At 46.8% G+C, this 21,884-nt stretch overlaps 1 protein-coding gene across 2 annotated transcripts in view; it reads right to left on the bottom strand.

Annotated features, from left to right (window-relative positions):
- The window catches only part of PLEKHA2 (pleckstrin homology domain containing A2), a 111,071-nt gene that overhangs the window by 17,097 nt on the left and 72,090 nt on the right, over nucleotides 1–21,884 (bottom strand). Inside the window, exons 6-10 of one of the 2 annotated variants that reach the window (XM_082200579.1) lie at nucleotides 18,569–18,676; nucleotides 11,040–11,180; nucleotides 9,719–9,787; nucleotides 7,910–7,980; nucleotides 1,191–1,254 (exon numbers count right to left, since the gene is read on the bottom strand). In XM_082200579.1, coding sequence (XP_082056705.1) covers nucleotides 1,191–1,254; nucleotides 7,910–7,980; nucleotides 9,719–9,787; nucleotides 11,040–11,180; nucleotides 18,569–18,676 — 453 coding nt within the window. The remainder of the gene's footprint in view (nucleotides 1–1,190; nucleotides 1,255–7,909; nucleotides 7,981–9,718; nucleotides 9,788–11,039; nucleotides 11,181–18,568; nucleotides 18,677–21,884) is intronic. The other variant, XM_082200580.1, reaches the window with a different exon arrangement.

Here is a 21,884-nt window from a genome sequence, read left to right as displayed (position 1 = left end):
CGGTTGTTATAGACAGGGAGGGACCATGGCTAAAAACCCCCAGACTTGGTCGTGTTTCCCCTTTCCCATTTGCTACATCTGTCGGTGCCTGAGCAGCAGCCGGCCACATGTCAGCCAGGCTCTTTGGGCTGCTGGTACCATATTTTTCGCTCCATAAGACGCACTTTTTCCCTCCTAAAAAGTAAGGGAAAATGTGTGTGCGTCTTATGGTGCGAATGCAGGGGGGAGGCAGGCAGGAAAAGCCCCCAAGAGCCACACACAAGCTCCGCAAGGCTCTTGGGGGCTTTTCCCCAGGAGGGAGAAGGGACTGACGTGGCCAGTCAGTCCCTTCTCCCTCCTCATAGGAAAGCCCGCAGGAGCCGCACACCCTTTAAAGAGCGCACTGCTTTTGGGGGCTTTTCCTCAAGGAGAAAAGCCCGCAGGAGCCGCAGGCTACTCAAAGGGTCTGCTTTAGCTGCGCGCCGCCTCTCCGGCCGGGAGAGGCTGCACGCGGCTAAAGCAGCCAGAACAGCGAGAGGAACCATCCCGCTGGCTGCCTTGGCTTCTGCCATAGCTGAGTGCAGCTTCTCCTGGCCGGAGAGGCTGCGCGCAGCTAAAGCAGCCAGGACAGAAGCTAAGCCAGCCAGCGGGATCCATAGCCACGCGCAGCCTCTCCTGGGAGCCAGAGGAAGCCAGGACAGCGAGCGGGATCCTGCTGGCTTTGCTCTTTGGGGCTGGGGGGGGGGGAACCCGGGCTTCCCCCGGCAGCCCCGAGAAGCTCTGGGAGAAGCGGGCAGGTTGCGCACAGCCTGTCTGCTGCTCTTTGGGGCTGGGGAAATAATATTTTTTTCTTGATTTCCCCCTCTAAAAACTAGGTGCGCCTTATGGAGCGAAAAATGCGGTAATTCTTAAGTCTCCCTGAAGAGGAAGTCAGAGAAAGCGGAGGAGATTCCAGAGCTCCTGGCCATCTTCCCCCGTCCCAGCTTTATGCTAGCATTCTCCAACCTGGTGCCCTCCATATGGTTTTGGACTGCAACTCCTATCAGCCCCAGTCAGTGCAGCCGCCTGACCTGGAAGAAGGCAAAGGAGTCCTAAAGGGTCCCTGATGCCAGACTTCGTAAAGGAGTTTCTCTCCCAGGAACCCCTGGGGTGCTTCCCCCAAACTGCCCTCCCTGCCAAGTTTCCACTGGTCAGTAAGGAGGGCATTTTACCTGGATATAGAAGGTCCTGTAGCTCGTTGTGATTTCAAAGAGATTGTCCCTCATTAGAAGATCACTAGAAAACACAGAAGGAAAAGCTGACATGTTGAAACCACACTTTTCTTCTTTATGTGAGTTATTTTACAAAAGTGTTGCAGTATTCCTTTGGCAAGACATTAAATGGCTAATGCACCATGTCATGAGACAAAGGTTCTTAAGAGCAGGAGCAGTAAGGCAAGGCCTACAAGGCCTACACAATCATTCATTAACTGCTAACTGTTAACAGCAAACTGCTGAATCATTATGACTCATCTACAGGATGACTCATTCTCTCTATAGATTTGCATCCTGTTTGCAGGCAGGCCAGTGTAGTGCCTGTGCCTGTGTGTCTTGTTGCAGGGAGAGCGGCTCCAGGACTCCAGTTAATCAGTGACTATGACTGTGGCTCTGTGAAGAGTCAGGTAGCTGCTATGAGCACTCTGTGTATGCTCTTTATCTATGCTGTTTCTGAACAAGTTTATTTTCTTAAGTAAAAGTTTTATTCAGTTTATGAAGAAGATTCTGTGTTGATCAATTTACCACTGTGCAACACACCATGTAATACACACATGCACACACAGGCCAGCAAAAAACAACAGTTCTCCCACACTATTAAGTTGTCTTCTGGAACACAAAATAAACCTGCAACCACCAGTGAGAGAACAGCTGCTTTGCCTGCAGAAATTCCAAGTTTCCCTTCCCAGCATCTCCAGGCAGGGCTGGGAGAGGCCCCAGTCGCTTTCCAACAGTGGAAACGTCCACCTCTTGAAAATAGGCATTATTGCCTTTTGTAACTTCCTTGACTCTGGCTCCGCTCACGTTGGAGACATGAATACCATGGGTATGCATAGCCTGTGTGTGTACCCCAAATTAGAAGGTGAATCAGGATAATTTGGCAAAGGTTCCAGCTCATGTTTCCAGGACAGATTGCATCTGTAACAGTCTTGCCTTGAGGAAGATCAGATCCCCTTTTTGAAAATAGGGACAACATTTGCCCTGAGGCAAAGAAGGCATTGAGGAGTTCAGCCCTTTCTGTGTCCCCTGTTTGCATTTCACCATCTTCTCCTCTGAGTGACCCCACTGTTTCTTTGATATTCCTTTTGCTACGAACATACCCATAAAAGCCTTTTTTGTTGCTTTTAACCTCTCTAGCAAGCCTGAGTTCATTCTGTGCTTTAGCTTTTCTGACTTTGTGTCTACACGCGGCTAGCTATTTGTTTGAATTCCTCTTTGGTGGTTTCCCCCCTTTTCCATTTTTTTGTACACATCCTTTTTTAATCTTAACTCAGTTAAAAGTTCTTTAGATAGCCACCCTGGCTTCTTTAGGCACCTTCCATGTTTCCATCTCATTGGTATTGCCTGACGTTGTGCTTTTACTATCTCCCTCTTAACAAACTCCCAGCCATCATGAACTCCCTTTCCTTTTAGTATTACTGTCCATGGTATCTCACCCAGCACTTCCCTAAGTTTTATGAAGTCGGCTTTCTTAAAGTCAAGAAATTGAGTCCTAGTATGCTTGGCTGCTCCTTTCCGCTGTATAGTAAACTTCAGAAGAGTATGATCACTCGCGCCTAATGATCCTTCCACTTCTACCCCACTAACCAGGTCATCAACATTGGTTAGGACCAGATCTAAAATGGCTGTTCCTCTTGTTGCTTCTCCCACTTTCTGGACAATGAAGTTGTCTGCAAGGCCAGCGAGGAATCTGTTTGACCTTATGCTCTTGGCTGAGTTTGACATCCAACAAATATCCGGGTAATTGAAGTCCCCCATTACTACTATCTCCCTTCCTTTTGCATGCTTGGCCATCTGTTCCAGGAAGGCATCATCTATGTCCTCCGTTTGGCTTGGGGATCTATAGTAAACTCCCACAATGAGGTTCTTGTAGTTTGGATCCATTGCTCCGTGTCCGCTTCTCTGGAGCAGCAGAAAACAACCTTTCTCCCTCCTCTATGTGACATCCTTTTATATATTTGAACATGGCTATCATATCACCCCTTAACCTCCTCTTCTCCAGACTAAACATGCCCAGCTCCCTTAGCCGTTCCTCATAAGGCATCGTTTCCAGGCCTTTGACCATTTTGGTTGCCCTCCTCTGGACATGTTCCAGTTTGTCAGTGTCCTTCTTGAACTGTGGTGCCCAGAACTGGACACAGTACTCCAGGTGTGGTCTGACCAGAGCAGAATACAGTGGCACTATTACTTCCCTTGATCTAGATGCTATACTCCTATTGATGCAGCCCAGAATTTCATTGGCTTTTTTAGCTGCCGCGTCACACTGTTGGCTCATGTCAAGTTTGTGGTCAACCAAGACTCCTAGATCCTTTTCACATGTACTGCTCTCAAGCCAGGTGTCCCCCATCTTGTATTTGTGCCTCTCATTTTTTTTGCCCAAGTGCAATACTTTACATTTCTCCCTGTTAAAGTTCATCTTGTTTGTTTTGGCCCAGTTCTCTAATCTGTCAAGGTCGTTTTGAAGTGTGATCCTGTCCTCTGGGGTGTTAGCCACCCCTCCCAGTTTGGTGTCATCTGCAAATTTGATCAGGATGCCCTTGAGTCCATCATCCAAGGATGAAGAGGAACCATTGATGAGCACCCTTTGGGTTCGGTCAGTCAGCCAGTTACAAATCCACTGAGTGGTAGCATAGTCAAGACCGCATTTTACCAGCTTCTTTACAAGAATATCATGGGGCACCTTGTCGAATGCCTTGCTGAAATCAAGGTAAGGTACATCCACTGCATTCCCTTCATCTACCAGGCTTGTAATTCTGTCAAAAAACGAGATCAGGTCAGTCTGACATGACTTATTTTTCAGAAATCCATGCTGACTATTGGTGATCACAGCATTCCTTTCTAGGTGCTCACAGACTTTTGCTTAATGATCTGCTCCAGAATCTTCCCTGGTATTGATGTCAGACTGACTGGGCGGTAATTATTTGGGTCCTCTCTTTTCCCCTTTTTGAAAATAGGGACAACATTTGCCCTCCTCCAGTCTGCCGGGACTTCGCCTGTTCTCCAGGAATTCTCAAAGATGACTGCCAGTGGTTCTGAGATCACATCTGCCAGTTCTTTTAATACTCTTGGATGCAGTTCATCTGGCCCTGGAGACTTGAATACATCTAAACTAGCCAAGTATTCTTGTACTATCTCCTTAGTTATTCTGGGCTGTGTTTCCTCTGCTGAATCATTTGCTCCAAATTCTTCAGGTCGGGCATTGTTTTCTTTATTGGAGAAGACTGAGGCAAAGAAGGCATTGAGGAGTTCAGCCCTTTCTGTGTCCCCTGTTTGCATTTCACCATCTTCTCCTCTGAGTGACCCCACTGTTTCTTTGTTCTTCCTTTTGCTACGAACATACCCATAAAAGCCTTTTTTGTTGCTTTTAACCCCTCTAGCAAGCCTGAGTTCATTCTGTGCTTTAGCTTTTCTGACTTTGTGTCTACACGCGCTGGCTATTTATTTGAATTCCTCTTTGGTGGTTTTCCCCCTTTTCCATTTTTTGTACACATCCTTTTTTAATCTTAATTCAGTTAAAAGTTCTTTAGATAGCCACCCTGGCTTCTTTAGGCACCTTCCATGTTTCTGTCTCATTGGTATTGCCTGAAGTTGTGCTTTTACTATCTCCCTCTTAACAAACTCCCAGCCATCATGAACTCCCTTTCCTTTTTTCCTTTTAGTATTACTGTCCGTGGGATCTCACCCAGCACTTCCCTAAGTTTTATGAAGTCAGCTTTCTTAAAGTCAAGAAATTGAGTCCTAGTATGCTTGGCTGCTCCTTTCTGCTGTATAGTAAACTTCAGAAGAGCATGATCACTCGCGCCTAATGATCCTTCCACTTCTACCCCACTAACCAGGTCATCAACATTGGTTAGGACCAGATCTAAAATGGCTGTTCCTCTTGTTGCTTCTCCCACTTTCTGGACAATGAAGTTGTCTGCAAGGCCAGTGAGGAATCTGTTTGACCTTATGCTCTTGGCTGAGTTTGACATCCAACAAATATCCGGGTAATTGAAGTCCCCCATTACTACTATCTCCCTTCCTTTTGCATGCTTGGCCATCTGTTCTAGGAAGGCATCATCTATGTCCTCCGTTTGGCTTGGGGATCTATAGTAAACTCCCACAATGAGGTCTCTGTTATTCTTCTCTCCCTTAATTTTGACCCAAATGCTCTCACTTTGGCTTTGAGGTTCTAAATCTTGGATCTCTTCACAGGTATACACATCCCTGACATATAACGCCACTCCTCCTCCTTTCTTGTCTGGTCTGTTTCTCTGAAATAGATTGTATCCCTCCATTATTACATTCCAATCGTGGGACTTATCCCACCAGGTTTCAGTGATGCCTATTATGTCATATTTAGTTTGCTGTACCAAGAGCTCAAGCTCATCTTGTTTATTTCCCATGCTTTGCGCATTAGTGTACAGACATTGAAGTCCATTAATCATTCCCCCGTGTCTCTTATTTAAGGATTTTTTCCTCCCACCACTAGGTCTGCGTGCTGTTTGCTCCATTTGGTCTATGACATTTGGATGATCATCTTCATCAATTGATAGACTCCTACCTTCAGGAGCACTGTCTCCCTCCCCCACATTAGTCAGTTTAAAGCCCTCCTGATGAGGTTTCTGAGATTTTTGGCAAAAACATTTCTCCCAACCGTTGTGAGGTGCAGCCCATCGCTTGCCAGAAGTCCATCTTCAAGAAACTGCAGTCCGTGATCTAAGAATCCAAACCGTTCCTGTTTACACCATTTGCGAAGCCAGCTGTTAACTTCCACTATTTTTCCCTCTCTCCCTGGGCCACGTCGTTCAACTGGGAGGACAGATGAGATGACAATTTGTGCATTTAATTGCTTCAATTTCCTGCCCAGAGCCTCGTAGACTCTTTTGATCTTCTGGAGGCTATTGCTTGCAGTGTCATTGGTTCCCACATGAACCAAGAGGAAGGGGGATTTGTCAGTGGGTTTTATGATTCCTTGCAGTCGTTCAGTTACATCTTGGATCTTAGCCCCGGGGAGACAGAGTCGTCCATGACCAGACCTAATGGTCAGGGGTCCCTTTACCTAAGTTTCCTGGTATGCTCTTGAATCCCTCTTACAAAATACCAGCAGTCTGAAGGTGCCCTGGGCTGCTTCCCAAAGTTACAGATACAAGTCAAATCTTGTGGCTGATGGAAGAGGGTGAAGGTACAGGAGAAAGAACCCGTTCCCAGGGCAAACCTCTCTCCCACACACACCCAGCTGCTGGTATTAGCTGCACAAAGGGAACGTAAAGTAAGGCAAATTGTGCTGGTGCTTCTTCTTTTCACAGCTAACAGATGCATGGGGGGTGGGGTGGGGGTGGGGAGATAGAATGCCCTACTTTGCATGTCATGGAAAGATTCATGAGTTACTATGAGCAACCATATAGCACTACTGGGAACACAAACTAATATTCCAAGCTTAGAATTTATGTCTGAACAAGGTAGTTTGTTTCTCTTCAAATAAACCATAACCCCGTTTGGACAAAACACTAAGCCAAAGACTACAGTTTCTGCTCCTATATGCACTAGGGAATAATTATCTTGATTTGCATTGCTAGTGGGTGGTTCTTAAGACCAGAGGGCTAGGAGGTTGCCTGCTCTTGATGGGGTTACACTCCCTCTCATGGAGTGGGTATGTAGCTTGGGGGTACTCCTGGATCCTTTGCTGTTGATCGAGGCTCAGGTGGCCCAGCTGCACCTCTATCTGGACAGGGGCAGCCTAACTATTGTCGTCAATGCTCTGGTAACCTCTAGGTAAGATTACTGCAATGTGTTACACACAGGGCTGCCTCTGAAGACAGTTCGGAAACTTCAGCTAGTGCAGAATTTGGTGGCCAGGCTGCTCACCAGAACAAAATGGTTTGAGCATATCACACTGATCCTGGCCCAACTGCACCAGCTGCCAATTAGTTTCTGGGTCCAATGCAAAGTGCTGCTTTTGACCTATAAATCTGTAAATGACCCCTATGACCTACCCGGACCCTGAGATCATCTTCTGAGCCTCTTCATCATGTGCCTCCTCCAGAAGAGGTCTGGAAGGCGGCAACACAAGAACAGGCCTTTTCTGCAGTGGCTCCCATTTGTGGAATGCTCTTATACATCTTTAGGCACCAGTCAAAAACGACATTTAAATGTATTGGGGGGTTATTGGTTTGTTTTTTGTTCTTATTTTTATTATGTATCTTATGTTTTTATATTGTAATTTTATTTTGTGAACTGTATACAAATTTGAAGAAGAAGAAGACGGAATGAGAGAGACTTGGTTTAGGTCCATGGTCTGTGAGAGAGGGTTTAAACTTCTATTCCCCTCTGAATCAAATCACTCCCCCCACTTTAAGCCTTTTCCTTAACTATTCCATGATTAGGCACCTGACTAGACAAGCTGAAGTTCCATTTGTGTCGGGCAAGAGAGGAACTGCAAAGGGATGACAGAGCTCTTCCTACCAATCTTAGCAGCGATCTTTTCTTTTTAAAGTCCCATATTTACAGGGTATATACCGCTTTTCATCCCTGTGCAATTGCCAAGTAATTGGGGCTGCCGCTATCTCTATCTCTCCAGTAAGGTGCTGGGGCCCCCAAAACCTTGGGTCTCACTGGTCCTCACAGACAGAACCTGCAGAAGTTGGCTCCAAGTGCCAATGCCAAATATAAAACCCAGCTGGAAACAAAAGCCATACCCGGATTTCACTAGACATTCATGAGTCTTCAGCACATCCTTCAGGAGGATTGATCGCAACGGCTCTTTGTCCTGAGGAGACAAGCAAAAGAGACGCCAGGTAGTTGAACTGTCAGCAATGAGAGCAGAAAATCTAGGCAAGAGCAGTTAATGGAGCCATTGAGTTGGCAGATGAGCTTCTGGGGAGCTGGTGGCAAGAGTAACATTCTTGGGAGGAAAGGTTACAACTTTTGAGCATTTTAGTAGGAAAAAAGTTAAGTTATGGGGCTTGTGTATACATGATAGAACTGTAGAAAGCTGTACAAAGAGGCAACAGAAGCTTTTCTAGACCTTGGGCTCATCCCACAAAGCCAAGTATTGAAAGATTCAGGATAGACAAAAGGAAAAACTCCTTTGCACAGCGCTGAGTTGAACAAAGGAATTCACTACCACAAGATGTAGTGATAGTTGCCCAACTGGATGTCTTGAAAAGGAGGTTAGAAACATTTACTGAGTGTAAGGCTTCTCCATGGTTGCTAGTCATGACGTGGAATAGTTGCTGGGAGCACAGTTTGTAAAACATGGCTGTGCCTATGTCCTGCCTGCTCGCATCTGGCTGCCCATAGTGAGAAAAGGATCTTAACTGGATGTACCATTAGCCTGAAACAGCAGCATTACTCTTTGGTGCTTATGACCATAAAGCAACTTCCCTTTTAGTCACCTTAATCTTCAATTGTCCAAACCTGACTCCCTCACAGCAGTCAGACAGCATGGGGCGGAGAATGCGATCCAGCTGGCCGACCAGACCCTTCTCTCTCCCACCCAGCCACCCTCCATGGGCTCTTTGGTAGGTGGGTGGGGGGGCCCAGCCGCTGAGGTCACTGTCATCAGGGGAACTGCTCTGGCCCACGCCATTTCTAAACAAACTGCGTGCAGAGCTTTGCAGGCACCTCTGGTCAGATGACGGGCAGCACAAACCCACTTTCAGCCCAGTTGCAGCTTTACTACACCTGCACCTGATGCCACCATGCACAGGAGTTGTGGCCAGCAGTTTTCCACCACAGACATAGCAGATTCACATCAGCCTCCCTTTTTTGCTTAATGGAAAACAGGCATTTGTCCTGAAGGAACTGGGCCCCTTGCACCAGTCACGAGAGCAGCCAAGAGCAAAAGGCAATTCTCAAAAGGCACAGCAGCCTGGCTTCCCTCGGGGGTCACCACTCTGGCTCCTGCAGCAGCCGGAACACAATGCCTGCAAAGCTTTTCAATGATGCACTCTGACTCTAAGCTTTTTTAAAAAATTAAACTTAAAAATCAAGTCTCTAGCCCAGGGGTTGTCAACCTGGTCCCTACCGCCCACTAGTGGGCATTTCAGGATTCTAGGTGGGAGGGAGGGGGTTCTATGGCACAAGCTGAATCCTCCTTCCATCGAGCTCTGGTGGGCAGTAAGGAAATTTTACCATCAGGAAAGATGCATTAGTGGGTGGTAGGTATAAAAAGGTTGACTACCCCTGCTCTAGCCCTTCTAGAAAGAAAGTTACAGAGCAAAATGTGCAGTTACGTTTTAAGCCATTTCTGAAAAAGGAAGGCGAATGTGGAGTAGCCAACCAGTACATTCTTCTTAGTCGGAACGTTCCCTGCTGCTGTCTTTAAGGGCAGGATGCCAAGGGTGGCTGTTTCTGTAGTTTTGTGCTGTGCCATGTTCCTTGTGGCAGCCCATTGGTGTGGTGCACCAGCCCCATCACAGCCATTTTGTGACTGGCCCCCAAAGCACTCTCTCAAAATGCAAAATATGCCCAGAAGTCCAAAAAGGTTGGTGCCCTCGGCTTACCTGCTCACACTTGAAGTAACTGATGGAAAAGTCATCCAGGGTGAAATACCGCCGTTTCCAGCTCTTCCTCTAAAAGACAGAAACAACCCCTTTTGGATGCTGATATATTCTATCAAAGTCTTCCACAGCTGTCCCAAACATCCACATTTCACAAGAGCCTGTGATCTTGCTCTCTGCACCATACAGACTTAACCTGTGTGATTTGCTGCCACCAGGTTAGATAGCTTTTCAAAACAACGTACAAGAATGGATAGTTTCGGGATGGGATTCCTCACCCACAGGCATAATAGTGCCCTTGTGTACAGAGGCTCTGAATGGTCAGTGTTTGGGACAAGCAGAGGACAGCATGGGAACCAGACCCTTGGCCTGACCCATATCAGGACTGGGGGAATCCCTGCAGATGTTGTTGGCCTACAACTCTCAGCATTCCTGATGGTTGGCTGTCCCGGCTGGGGCTGATGGGAATTGGAGGCCAGTGTATCCACTCAAAATGCTCTCTCACAGGTCCAGCCCTACCATTAGGCAAGATGTGGCAGCTGTCCCAGGTGGAATGTTTTTGTCTTGAAATGACAGAAAACTGGTAGCTATTTTAAATTTACTATTGATGTATTTTTACTGCCAGATGAGGAGGGGAGGTGCTTATGAGATGTGCTGTCTCAGGTGCCAAGATAACTTAGGTACCATGACTATAACTTGAGGGGGTGGGGTGGGGGCTACAGATAGGTGAATTTCTCAGTTTCACTCTCTCTCAGTCTTCAGTTCAGTTCTCCACATTTCCTCATGAGTTTGTAAAATACATTTTTAAAAGTCCTCATAAAGATTTATCAGCATTTTAGTGCAAATCTCTCCTAATATACACTGTTTTTATTTAACTTTGCCAAATATACACTTTCACATTTCCCCCCACTAATGCATGTGCATTTCTCTGCACACTTTACCTGAGTACATGCATTTTTGTGCACATTGCCTGGCTAGAGAGCGTCATTGCAAAACCCAGAGAATTTCAAATTTTCAAAAGAAACACTGTGTTTTGGTATGCAATATTTCAGATAGTGCAAATTAAGTGGGCTCGGCTTCAGATGTGAACCAAAACGGATTTCTTCCCCATCCCTAGATAGCTGACACTGTTTGCTACTCCATCTCAGGCAGCAAAATGCTGTGGGCCTACCTGGAATTCTCTCCAGGAGTCACCACAACCACCTTCATGTTCAGTCACCCCCCCCCGAGCCTCACTGGACGATTTCATCACCCACAACGGAAGCACCAGGTTTTAAAACTCAGCCCCACTTCATCACCAAGGCCGGCCAGGGCAGAGACCTACCACATTCCCCTGCTTGACACAGTAGCCGCTCTTGAGGACGGGTGGCCCAGGTGGCGTTTTGGTACTGGGGATGTAACTCTGGGACCGTTTCAGAAGAGGATGCACTGCTGGCTCACCGCTTTCGGAGCCATCCCCTCCATTCTAGGAGAGAAGGGGGGCAGGGAGAAAGCACACACACCAAGAATCAGGCTGCCACTGAGGCTGGACAGGAAAGGAACACTGGTCATCTGTTTTGCCAAAGTCCCATAACTGCCACACAAGACCCCAAGAGCCAAACTATATACAACACTTGTATGCAATTAGTCATTAAATGTAAACTGCAGGCATAGGGGCCTTGGTCAGGATTGGGACCGTGGTTTGTGGGGGTTAATAGGTGCCTTACTCCTTACCTACTATAAATGAGAGCTCCCTCTTCCCCACAATTCAAACAGCAGCCAATTCCTACTTCAGCATAGGAACTTTGTACCCAGCCAGATGACTGGTCTATTTAATCCGGTACTGTCTACACTGATGGGCGGCAGCTCTCTGGGGTTGCAAACAGGGGTCTCTCCCAGTCCTACTTGGAGCAGAGCAGATGGCCTAACTGAGCTCTTTCCCAAAATAGGTGGAAGCAGGAAGCAAAGGCTGCTACTCCTAACTCCAGGGTCCCAGTTTGTATCAGTCTGCAAAATCCAGTTATGTAATGGCACCACTGCTTCCTGAATAAATGGCATCTGGCCCAGTTTGCCCCTTCTTTATGGTCATTTATGTGGATAAAATTAATTGAGAGCCAAGCCAAGGCGGTGCAGAAGGGAGCGCTGGGAGCAGTTTGCAGTCCATCGGACAAGGGCTTCTGACTCCCAGATTATTAACAATACCAAGAACTGAAAGATTTTCCTCTTCCAAATTAGGCTGCTGAACCAAACCAAGTTTAGGTGGAAACCAGGAGTTGATTTTTGTGTGGAAGGACTGATACTGAAAAACAAATTGCTGGGTGTGCATGTGCTCAGAGACTCCCTGCTGCTTTCAAGTGAGCACGCCCCACCTGCACCACTATTTTGAACATGGGTCTGGTGGGTGGACCTGTGGGGTTTGTAGATCCTGCAAGCCTGATGTCTGCCACCACTACCCTAAGCGCAGTGGTGAGATTGCTGGCCTTGGGGACAAGGAAGTGCAGCCCCAATCCATGCACAACCACAATGCTCCCTGGGTGACTCAGGGCCAGGCATTCTCGGTCAGCCTAACTCAGACATGAGAATGGCATGAGACCTTGGACTGAGTGACATCAGTTGGGATTATATCAAGGCCTGTAATTCTGTATCGAGGAGATTTCAAAACTAGCATCAGAGGCCGCTGAGCCAGTCAGATCCATTCCTTTGTAAGATAGTGTCCTCAGCTGACCAGCTAATTTGCCACCATTTACAGGTCCAGAGAGGTTGCCCTGTTGCCTTAGAGACAAATGGGTGCAACATTCCTCTCCCACCTCACCCAACTGGAAGCAACATCACCTTGTAAGGTAGAAGAGCACTAGCTTGTGCTTTGTGCGTGAGCTTTGGCCAGTGCTGCAAGCTGGCGGCACAGAGGCTCGTCTTGCTCCATGCTGGACCCAAAGCTCATGGTTCGGAGATCTCCCTGGGAACCTAAATGGGAGGCAAGCTCTTTGGCAGTGCGAATGCTGTGAGCCCTTCCATCTTATGGTCAGGTTGTAAACAAAACCATAAATCCTAAGGATACCACAGTCTCCGTTGATCTTCATTCCAAGGAAACCAAACCCTGCAAAAGCACTGGAACCCCTGAAGTCTTTCGCTGTTTGGAGACTGGGTGCATGCAACAATAGGATGGGATACAAAGTGATACCCAGCATTTCCCCAGCTTAATAATTTGCCTATGGCTGTGCACCCTCTCTGGGCATGAAAGGGAATGCAAGTGTGTAACTCCAGCTCCTGGTGGTGTCAGAACAAAGCTCCTGGAATGACTGGGCCTTGTATGAATAATCCAGTCATTTGCCTTTTCCTGGGGACAGGGATGGACACAGCATCCAGTTGTTAAAATAAAACTTTTAAAATTTATTTTTTTAAAAAAACAACACAAAATTCAGATTAAATTTTAAAATGTAACTTAATAATTGCACAAAAAATCATCTTTAAATGATGTATTCTCTCCCCAAAATCAATTTTTAAAAAAGATCTACTATAAATATTTTTTAATTGTAACTTTATAACAAGAATTGCAGGAAGACTCAAATTATAATATGTATTCTATCTCAAACATTTCTAAACATTACTTTTATCTTAAAATAAATATTTTTATAAGCAGATTGGGGTTTTGTGTGTGAGGCTATAATTGCATTGCAAAATTTTGAGGAGTGTGAAATCCAGATATGCGTTATTGTATGCATATTAATCTGGAATTACAGATCAGATTAGTTTGAGTGGAATTTGCAAACAAATAAATTCCTCTAGCATCCCAACCTGGTGAATAAAGCGGTCCTTTCCAAATAAAGCCACTGGTCCTGGAAACCATTGGGGCAAGGTCTGCTTGTCATTACCCAGAGCCCTGGCCCAATCTTGTTATTGTGTCCTGGCTAAAATTGGGATTCTGGGGTCCCTTTCAGGACAACACCACTTAAGGATGCCACAAAGCACAAACCGACCTGAGAAAACAGCTTCCTTGCCACATGGAGTGGGAGGGAAAGGAAGGGAAGAGAAAGAGAGAAGTGGTGTGTGACATGGGAAATGAATTTTTTCACTCGCAATTAACAGAAATGCAGAAAAATAAGCCAGTGACAAAACACTAGGCTTCCACAAGCTTCCCTTGGCTAAAGAGAGAGTGAATGAAGCAAACTGTTCGTCTGATGCAGCTTTGACTTCTACAGAATGGGAGCCAAAGAAGAAAGTGGGCTTTTACTGGCTGCATAAATTTAATGGGTGAGTGCCTGCAGTCCCCAAAGGGAAAAGGGGGCAGACACTGGGCGCCATTGTGTGGTACATTTCAGGTAGCCCAAGTGGGGCACCAGGCTCCCTTGGCCTGAAGGGCCCCCAACAAAGCACACCTCCCCAGTGCCTGTGCCATGGTGGGGAAGAGCCAGGAGTGGGTTGGGGAGTGGGATTCTTCACAATCCCACTCAAGCTGGCCAGACCTTGACAGCAGCGCAGAGCATTGGACGTGGGGAGGAGGAAACATCAGTTCACAACAATACAAAGCAACAGCAGCAGTTAATAAAACAGTTTCCATCCTAAAACTAAAAGTCTGGGGAAATAAAAGGTCTCTGTCTGTCACCGGAAGGACAGCAAAGCAGGCAACAGGCATGCTTCTTTGAAGAGCAGGTGGTAGGAATTATTTTTGGATGCTCCCTTGTGTAAAACATTCCCTACAAGTGGAAATCTAGCAGTGGGCTGGAAGCTCTCTCATTGATGTGGTGGTTTTATTGTTATTATTTTCTTGCAAGGGATTACCTTAGGGTGACAGTGGCCATGCTGCATGGGCCTGTTTCCTTGCCTGTTTCCTACTTCTTCCCACAGCTCCGAGAGGGAAGAAGCAGAATTGCACTATGTTTGAAAAGCTAGGTGCTCAACTCCTTTGGCTCTGCTGAGAAGCCAGATGCATCAGGCTTTTCCTCTGTCCTTCTCAGCTGCCGCCTTGCTGCAGCCATTCCACCAGCTGCAGAAGAGGAAGAGCTTGAAAGCTGCCAGGCTCCTGTCAGCTCAGCTAAGAAGCCCGTTCTATCGAGGCGTCTTCCATCAAAGGTCACCTGGCAGCATCTATTCCATCAGGCTTCAGCATGGGCATGAGAAGAAGCAACTCAGCTCAGCGACATTTGGCTCCTCCACTTCATTCCATCGGGACATGACAAAGAACTAGGGCCTGAGTTTGATTTCCACCTCCCAGTCTCACAGTTCCCCTTCCTTTTTGTGTCCTGTCTTTTTGATTGTGGGCCTGAGGGCAGGGACTGTCTTATATACTCATCTTTTAAAAGTGACCTGGGACTGAAGAGAGGGGTAAAAACACTTTCAATAAACTAAGAAATGCTTTAAAAAATGGCATCTCCCTGCAGTCTAAAGTGGCACTGTCTTCTCTACCATCTCATTCTACTTTTGTGCCAAGCAGTCCCAGGTCAGCAATTAAACTGGGTCTGCTAATTGGACACAGAAACTATGGATACCTGCTGCTTGTTCTCAGCAGAATGAAGCAGAGCATCTAGAGGTCGAGTGAGTGTGTGATATGCACAGCCAAGCCATTTAATTAAACATGTGGGGCCAAGCCTTAATTAAGGGAGACATGCAACTGACAACAGGTGTAATGAAAAGCTGGAAAGACTTCCTCTTGTAGTTCAAGTACTCTGTACCTATTGGGTTGGTTGGCACTGTTTCTTTCATGCCCTCTCCTGCCCTGTCCTGAGGGCTCAGGGTGGATAGCAGCCTGAGAACCACAGGCCAGCAAAGCCAGTAATTAGGATACTGGGATATAGAACCAGAAGTCAATCTACATGTTCAGCAAAAGCACACAGGATAGTCTTTCCTGGCACTGAACCACTTGCTTGAATGCTAAGATGGCCAGGTAAAAGACAGACACAGAGAGAAAGGACACAGAATCTGCATCTTCAACAACTGCATAGATGATCCCTACAGTGTGTGTAATTTTGTATTGCGCTTTAATTGTACTATAATAATAATCTAATAATTTATTATTTATACCCCACCCTTCTGGCTGGGTTACTGCATTTGCTATTGCAAGGGTCGGCAATCTTTTGGGACCTATGGGAACGTTTGCAAACTGTTGTGTGCACCACAGGTGTGCTGCAACTCTTGGCTACCAACTGTAAAGACGGCTTCTGTTGGCTAAAGAAGGCTTCTTTCGAGCCTAATTTCAGCTGGGGGATGTGACTCTCTGGCGCCAGGGAAGGTCTCTGCAAGATGCACATGCCCACAGGTAACCCCTATTTCACTGTATCACTAGGCAGTTCATGACTAGGAGCCCACTGAGCCAAAAAGCAGCATATAAGTAAACCACAATAGGAGAGGAATAGAAGAGCGTATTTGAGGAGATGTGTAGCTTGTCATGCAAACTACAGCTGCTAAAATTCCATCTTCTCCACAACTAGTAAAGGTGAAGGCATTCTGCACTTGCCCAAGACGCATGGGGGGGGGGATGGAAAACTAGGGGGAACAGGAAGGAAAAGTGCTTTTGAGAGGAAGACATGCCTGCTGGCTTCCTGGAGAGAAGCACTCTGCATGGCAACATTATTTGGCAGGTACCACTGTGTTCTTTTTGCTTCTTAGCCACATTTCAGGTCATGGCTCAAAGGAAAACGCTCCTCCAGTCTCTTCCCTAACCTTCTGAATCCTGCATCACAGGATGGGCAGCCTCCTCTTTAAGAAAGGCACACACTGCTAAAAAGAGGAGGGTGGCACACTTTTCTCTGGCAAGTTGATGAGGCATGACAGGCCATTTGGCAAGGAGGCAAAGCAGCTGCTACGCCCCAGATTTTGTGATGCCCAGGGGTTGGGCAGGGTGGTATTATTGCTGTACCAGCAGGCGGTGGGGAAGCTGCATCCTTGCAAATGCTGCGAGACTCTGGCTCCCATCAGTCACATCCGCCAGCACCATCCATCACCTGGAACTTGCCAGAAACACCTGGCTGGCCACTTTGGGAAATAAGGTGATGCACTGGGAGGCTCTTTGCACTTATTTTACTGGGCTTTGTTTAGGTCCTCATGGCAGCCGTAGCTAACCTTTGGCCCTCCAGTTGTTGCTGAACTCCAAGTCCCATCATCCCTGACTGCTGGCTGATGGGAGTTGGGAGGGGCAACATCTGAAGGACCACAGCTTCCCCACTCTTGAGTCAGATCAGGATTCACTGCCATGCTGTTCATTTTATCACCATTCACTGCAACTACAAGAGGTTGTTGTGCTTTTTTGGCATGCATCCCAGCTAACCGGGTCATTGCCTGAATTTTTGCATTGCATTGCCCTCACTGCTTACGTTTCCACCCAAAGCAATGTGCACATTGTTGCACGCAAGCCCCAATCTCTGAGTGGTGAGAGACTCCAGGGGTGCTTCCCCAGGGTTCAGTTTCTTTAGAATGCAAGTCAGCACAGACTGTGGTGTCTTTTAGGACGTATTGTTTTGTGTACACATGCACGCAATGCAAGCACAGGATGGAAGGGATTGCAGCATCACCACCCCCACAGATCTTGTTTCCCCATTAGCCCCAAGCCCAGCACGGAACAAGACATGTCTCTGTGTCTCCCTCCAGCTTCCAGCACTGGCCCCCGCCTCATGCACAGTGCCCCCTTGACCTATTGCTCTCCATCCTGGGTGAGGCAACCATTTGTCTCTAGGGCAACCTCTGCAGACTCATAAATCATAATAATTTTATATTATTATTATTATTAATCAGAGTATTAACTGGCCAGCCAAAGCCATTCACTTAACTAAGGGACTGGTTGGGTCAGTTTCCTCTTATCAATTCTACCCCACATAAACAGGACCACAACTTTGGGATGTAGGGTATCATCCTGACTGACCCCCCCCCCCAACTCATAATAGAATATATCTGCACCTGAAGACAAAGAAGACTCCAGTCCATTGAAGCATATGCCAGAATAAATGTGTTAAAATTTAAAGTGACACAAGACTTACTTTTGCCACAAGACTGACTAATGCAGTGTCAGGGATGTGACTGAATCGAACGCCTGGGAAGAGTCAAACTCTGAAGATGAAAGAATGCAGACAGAGCAGGAGTGGGTTAGCTTGCCCCCCCCTTCACCAAGAGTTTCCAGACTCAGAGCAGCAGACTCGGACAGCTCGCAGGCAGAGGGAGGGGAAGAGATAGACGGCATTGAGGAGGTTGCTATGCAACCAGGTGAGAAACAGCGTTCAGAAGGCTCTTCTTTTAAGAGCGGGGTGGGGTGGGGGTGGAATTCCACCCACCTTCTCCCCGAACCAGAAGAGCTGAATGGGTTAAAATGCAACAGAAGTGCAAGAGAGGAAGGACTGGACTTTGGTGCCCTTTGTGCTGTGACAGAAGGGGAGACTCAGAGTGACCAACTTGCATCAAAGTGCAGCAGGCTGGGAGCCACGCTCTGGATGTAATTTATAAATAAATGCACCATAAAACTGCCAGAGACTTGTTAACTCTTATCAGGGCTTGCTTGCCTGCCTGAGATCATTACATGCAACTACCCTTCTGGAAACAAAACCATGGTTCCATGGGATCTTTGATCAGGGTCAAGGGACCAACCCATTATTAGAAGGGCTCATGCCTACATATTATATGTACACCAGGCCTCCACATGCCCTGTCTGGGCCCAAGTTTGCTTATTTTCTCCTTCCCTCCTCATACCTTTTTCCTTTTGTGCTATGTATTTAGATTGTAAGGCTGCAGACACAGGCTGTGTGCTTTTAAACTGGTCTTATATAAGCCACTCTGGGGGCCTTTTTGGCTGCAGAGTGGGGTAGAAATGCTGTAAAGAAATGCTGTAAACTTCTCCACCTCCATCCCTTTTCCAAAGCAACAGATTTGGCTGACCAGCCATTCCCTTCTCACCTGGTTGACTGAGATTGGCGTCTGCACAACCACCCCACCAATGATCTCAGTCCTGTAGGGACGCTTGACAACTTCTGCAGTTGGAGGGAAACTTTCACCCTTTGGAACCTAAGAGAGAGAAAAGGACAACTTATGTCTCGTGCCCAAAACCAAACAACTGCCTTCTCAAAATCTGCCAGGCTCTTGCTGCAAGAGACAGCATCCTTCTAAATCCCTCCAAATGTACCCTTTTTTGAAGTGCTTTTATCAATTGCTAGAGTGACACCTGAGGATGTATATGAAATCCCATTCAGCAAGGATTTCATAGAATCATAGAGTTGAAAAAGACCATGAGGGTCATCTAGTCCACCCCTGCAATGCTGGAATCTTTTGCTCAATGTGGGACTCAAACCCATGACCCTGAGATTAAGAGTCTCATGCTCTATCCAAGACCAACAAAGAGTCCAGCTGATTTGTAGAATTCCTGCAGTACTCCACTTTGAAATAGGGGTGCATACTGGAAATAATGGGCTGCATTTATTTGCATGATATACCTGTACTAAAGAAAAAAGTTGGTGCTTTAAGATCAAATTATTTTGCTCGATTATTTTTTGACAGATGGACTTGCTGGATTTGAATGACACAAGAGCCCCCACCCCAGCACAAAATCTGATTTGTGGAATCTTGCATATGTGTTGCACATTCTTGATAGTATTTTTAAAGTGTACATTTTTAAAGACCCAGAACTCTTTAATGGGATCTATGTATCATCTTTCCAGCACTAGCAAAGATGTCTTTGTACTTCAGCCCTGGTCCAACTTTTCATACCACAGCCTTGTCACACAGGCAGTGGGGAGGGAGGTCAAAATTTGACGCCCCCTCCAGTCCTTACACTGGCTGGCTGGGCTTTGCAAAGCTGGGAACGCACAAACTAGCATTTGGGAAGGAGGAAGGAGGACTCTTGGACCCTGCCAGAGCCTCATGCCTCCTTCCCAAAGTGCCTTGCTTTCACTTCTGCTTGACCCACACTTTCTAGGCATGGGTCCTAGTGGTTTGCCCCTTCCCTGGCTCCTTTCCTAGTGCTATTTTTCTAGCAAAAGAGGTGCTAGAACTCACCATGAGCACCTCCCTCTTTCTCGTAGAATGGCACCTGAGAGGGGCCAGAAATGAGTTCCGGTGAGTTCCCCCTGAAAAAAGCCACAGGAAAACCTACCCTTTTGCTTAAATTGGGGCAAATGTCAATCTGGAGAAAACCTGATTGGCGTTTACTCTGAGTGCTAAAGATTGGGTTTCCCTGGGGGAAAGTGGTGGGGAGTCTGGATGAGCCCCAAGTCTTGTTTAATTGCACCACCTTCAATAGGCTTCACTCTGCCTAATTCTAAAACGCACTGAAGTAACCATTATATAAATTAATAATAAAATTCCCTTGTATTAAATTAGACAGAACTGCCCATGATTTCTACAGCCATTCTTCTTAAATTAGTATCTTACTCTGTTTCCAACGTTGTCCTCACACCAAGCTTGCTACAACCTCCATATTTAAAAAAAACTTCTTTCTCTGAGGGATTAGTACCTTTGATTTGCAAAGCACAATACCCAGTCTCCTCTGGTGGTTCTACAGCATATGGAGCCATTCATGTATCTATTTCCTGAACTTTCCTCTCAGGTGCCTCCCTCTGCTCCTTCCCAATGCCTGCCCTGCATTGTCCTTCCAGATGGGGGGATGGCGGTGGCAGGGGCAGCAGCAGCAGCAGCAGCATGGCCCTTCAGGTGCCAAGCAGACAGAGATATCTAGCAGCTCTCAGCAGCTCCTTGGCCAGAGTACAAACCTAAATGTGGGTCTATATCAGATTCAGGAGGAGTCTGTGGCTTTCAACATGCGTTTCCCCTGCCTAATAGCAGAAATTCTTATCTACAATCTGGTAGCAAATGCTGGGAGGATTCACTTTCCAACCTTCGATCAAAGAGGTGAAGGTACTCTGTGGGCTGGGCAGGTAAAACTTGCTTTTACTAGGCTAACACCTACGTGACCCAGATCTTCGCCTCAGCTGGTCCGGTACATAACATTCCAGAGCGGATCTCAAACAGCTAATACGTGGAAGGAATTTCAGAGGCTGTCTGCATGCGAGTTCCCCATAAGATGGTTAAAAGGGCTTTGCTGGAACAAAGGGAAGCTTCCATCTAATCCCAGACACTCTTTTTCCCATGGTGGCCAACCAGACACATCACAGCATGAAGGCATGAAGGCGTTTCTTGAAGAGGATTAGACAAACTCACATGAGAAAGGGGCATCAATAGCTCATTTCATCAGATTTTGACCTTCCTGGAGCTATATGCTGCTGGGGGTTGGGGCTGGGGCCAGTAGAGGGAAAGGACAGGGCTGGAAGTGGCTGGAGAGCACTGTTGATTTCTGTCAACTTCTTCCCCCGTCCCCTACCTGCCCACCACCACTTGCACAAAATTAGAGTGAGGGTCTCATGTGGACCTCAGGCCACAGAGTAATGCAGGGATGGGCAAAGAGCAATTACCTTCACCCTGTACTTGGAGGGGGAAGAAGCTATTGGCAATTTTGACCCTAGCAAATGCCTATCAGGGTCATATTCCCACATGTGAGACCTTCCAGGGCCCACATGGTGACAAAAGTCAGAGGTTTCTACACACATTTCCCTCTCCTGGCATTATCACACTTCAAGGAAGCATTTGAGCAGCCAAAGGCCTTTGAGGAAGGGATGAGCAGGCCAGAGAGAAGCCTGACTGGCCACGTTTGGCTCCCCGGCCTGAGGTTGCTCCCCTCTGGTGTTTTAATGATACACATATGTTATGTACTGAATTGAATAGGATCCAAAATGCAGCAGTCTGATTGGTCCTAGAACAATAGGATTCAGAATGCAGCAGTCTGATTGGTCCGCAGGAGCCACCCAATCCAGCTCCAGGTGGAAGTGAATCCGCAACCTGATTGGCCTGCAGGAGAATCCCGGAATTAGCCAATCACGTGGGGCCCACTGTGTAAATAATGTATATAAAGCAGACATTCTGGGGGAACTTCCATTCCTCCTCACCACTATGAGCTGAATAAAGAGCATGAAATCCACTCTCGACTCCGAGTTATTTCACCATATTTGCAAACACAACTTTGCCCCCACTTGGTGCTCACATTTAATACATCTTAGATGTATGCCTAACCATAACACAGCATGCAAATGAAGCCACTATTGCCTAGATTTAGGAATCTAAAAAGGCTTCCTTTCATATTCATTTCTCAGTTCTTAAGATAATAATCCATGTTCCAAAACAGCAACCAGTTTTCGAAAGTCAAGTTTGGCCAGCTGAAGGGGAA

Source organism: Podarcis vaucheri (assembly GCF_965113315.1).
Source record: "Podarcis vaucheri genome assembly, chromosome: 15".
Lineage (NCBI taxonomy): Eukaryota > Metazoa > Chordata > Lepidosauria > Squamata > Lacertidae > Podarcis > Podarcis vaucheri.
This window is presented reverse-complemented; position numbering and strand designations above follow the sequence as displayed.